The 2,519-nt window shown below is 33.7% G+C and overlaps 1 protein-coding gene across 1 annotated transcript in view; it reads right to left on the bottom strand.

Annotated features, from left to right (window-relative positions):
* Positions 1 to 2,519, bottom strand: part of LOC105270178 (visual system homeobox 1-like) — a 73,112-nt gene that overhangs the window by 25,403 nt on the left and 45,190 nt on the right. The window contains exon 2 of the mRNA XM_011310941.1: positions 590 to 735. Within this exon, the coding sequence (XP_011309243.1) occupies positions 590 to 735 (146 nt within the window). The remainder of the gene's footprint in view (positions 1 to 589; positions 736 to 2,519) is intronic.

The raw sequence follows: 2,519 nt of genomic DNA, 5'->3' as shown, positions 1-2,519 counted from the left end.
GTATCAAAATGTACGTTTTTGTTTCAGTGTATAGTATACGTAGACAGAAATATCCACGAAAATCACGTAACTCATAATTTCTCCAGTGGAAAACCAAATAAAAATGGCAGAATGTTTAGAGAAAATTCTGTGAAACTTTTCGTTTTGGAATTATGGATCTGTAATTTGTATTGAATATTTTGCTCGCTGTATACTAGATTTAAGGATATTTTTTGTTCGTGTACATAGTCGTTTGTAAACATGTATTATGCACACGTACAGAGGGTAAAGTGAAATTAAGAGCGTGTGGGCGTTGAGAAAGTTGGTGATAGAAGGGGGAAAGAGAACCTTGTTTCGGTGTCGCCAAGCGAAAACGACTCGACGAACATAGGGGATTCCATACACCCCTGTCTTTTTTTTAATCATCTCCCATCTTTCTCCATCCCCGTGGTTTTTCTCGTCCTCATTCTTCAGAATGAAATTATTAATTATCGAATCGCTCGAAGAAAATTAATGGTGTTCTCAATGTGTTGTCATCACAGTTTGTTGAGTGCTGGGTTAGAGTATCATTGACTCATCGCGTTGTTTATTGATTAAAATTTTCCTTTACCTGTATTCTGTCCTCTGGCAAATCCGTTCTCAGGCTGAGCATCTCACGGGCATAAACATCGGGATAATGAGCTTCTTTGAATGCCGCTTCCAGCTCCTCCAGCTGTTGAGACGTGAAGATCGTCCTGGAGCAACAACCATATGAACCTAGTTATATGCCATTACAGTATTTGCCTTAAGGCCATGCGTTAACCGTGTACTCATCAATTTATAATACTCCGAGAAAAATTTCCTCTCCCGTCACAATAGTCTCTTAAACTTGATCTAATCTGAGAGAAATCCCCAATGTAAATTATCCGAAAAAAATACGTAAAATTGACGAAATGTTACGTAAAAATTCTTGAACATAATGATCCGTGGAATTCCTGTCAGATTTTAGTGTTTTTACTGTCCAGAAAAATTACGTAATTTCTTCGCACTTTTTTGATGACATCTTTCTCCTATAGTTCTACGGAAAATCATCTAAAAGCATTCTCGCTTGCAGATTACTGAAATGTTACGTAATTTTTCTTGAATATTTTTCTTCGTGTATGACTTTAAAAACAGATTACTTTTGAAATGTTTTGGATTGAACTTTTGGTCGGTTTAGTTTGGAAAAGTCGAGAAAATACTTGTGGGAAGTAAGTTTAGGGTGCTGGTAAGAAGTCTTTCATCTGACTCAAAAGTTATAAAAACATTTCTGAAAAGTATATTCTATTATAAACTTCTCAAAATTTTTACTTTTTAAAAATTTCTTCGATCCCTGTGACAAGTATTTTTTTTTTTTTGCTTTTCGGAAGTATAACCGTAATTGCAATTTCTACTCGATGTATGCATATTTCGTAGTTTTGATTAAAAATTTCGGTGGTGGGGGCGTAGAGGCGTGGTTTACACTCCGCCTTTAAAAAAAGTTGAAACTTCCAAAATTTTTTACTAGTGTAGAATCGCGCTGAATATCATGAATATTTTCAATTATTTTCTTACTTTCCAAAAATCAAATATATTTTTAAACATTTTTTCAGTTTACTGGTGATCAGTATTTTAAAAATGTATTAAAACTAAAATTTATACTTTTCAAAAATAGTTTCTTAGTGAAATAAATAAAATATAAAAATAAAAAGACAGATTCCTGATTTCTTTTTCTAGATTTTATAATTGACAGGTTATAATTAGCATTTCGATGGAATGTATGTGATTTGTCTTCTTGGCAGAGACAATTTGTTCTCGCAGTGTATCTGTGAGAAATGTACGAACATCTCATAAAATACAATGGGCCGAACTATGACATGATAATTTGACAGGGAGACGTCCAATTATCAATGAGAAGAAGTATTTTTTCAATAATTATAACGGGTTTTGAAGGGCTTGCCCAACTGACGGCTTCATTGTGGAGTATTATGCTGTATGTACCATGTCAAATAGCAGTGTATAGTGGATAGGGAACGAAATAATATCCGAAAATTCAAAGTCATTTCCTCGGGCTAGAGATCCACCGTTGTACAGGTGGTTCATGTTAGCATGACGTGCTATATTTCCAATCCTCTCCATTGCCTTACGCGTCATGGGTATGTAATTATATCGTTCGCTGAATACACAATCATTTTCGGTTATTAACTATTTTTTTGTTCTTCGTGGTTCGAAAAAAAGCCTATCAAATTATTCAAAACAAATTTATCATATGTACACGCAGAATATGATTACAGATAAAAGATGTCTTTTGCGCAGAATATTCCACTATTTTTCGCGGGTATGTTTCCCTCTCCTGTTGAGGAGATGAAATAAATTTGTTCGAAATTTTATGAAAGATGGATCATCCATACATTCATCTATGTAAAGTATTCTGTATTTACTGATTGGAGTTTATTCACTATATAGTACACAGAGAAAAGAAATTTTAATTGCAAGTAAATAGTATTGTACTCAAATATATAGAATATGTAATTTGAACAAGT

The sequence above is a fragment of the Fopius arisanus genome, unplaced genomic scaffold (genome assembly GCF_000806365.1).
Source record: "Fopius arisanus strain USDA-PBARC FA_bdor unplaced genomic scaffold, ASM80636v1 scaffold00079, whole genome shotgun sequence".
Taxonomy (NCBI): domain Eukaryota; kingdom Metazoa; phylum Arthropoda; class Insecta; order Hymenoptera; family Braconidae; genus Fopius; species Fopius arisanus.
The sequence above is the reverse complement of the archived record's forward strand: the minus strand, read 5'-3'. Positions and strand labels throughout refer to the sequence as shown.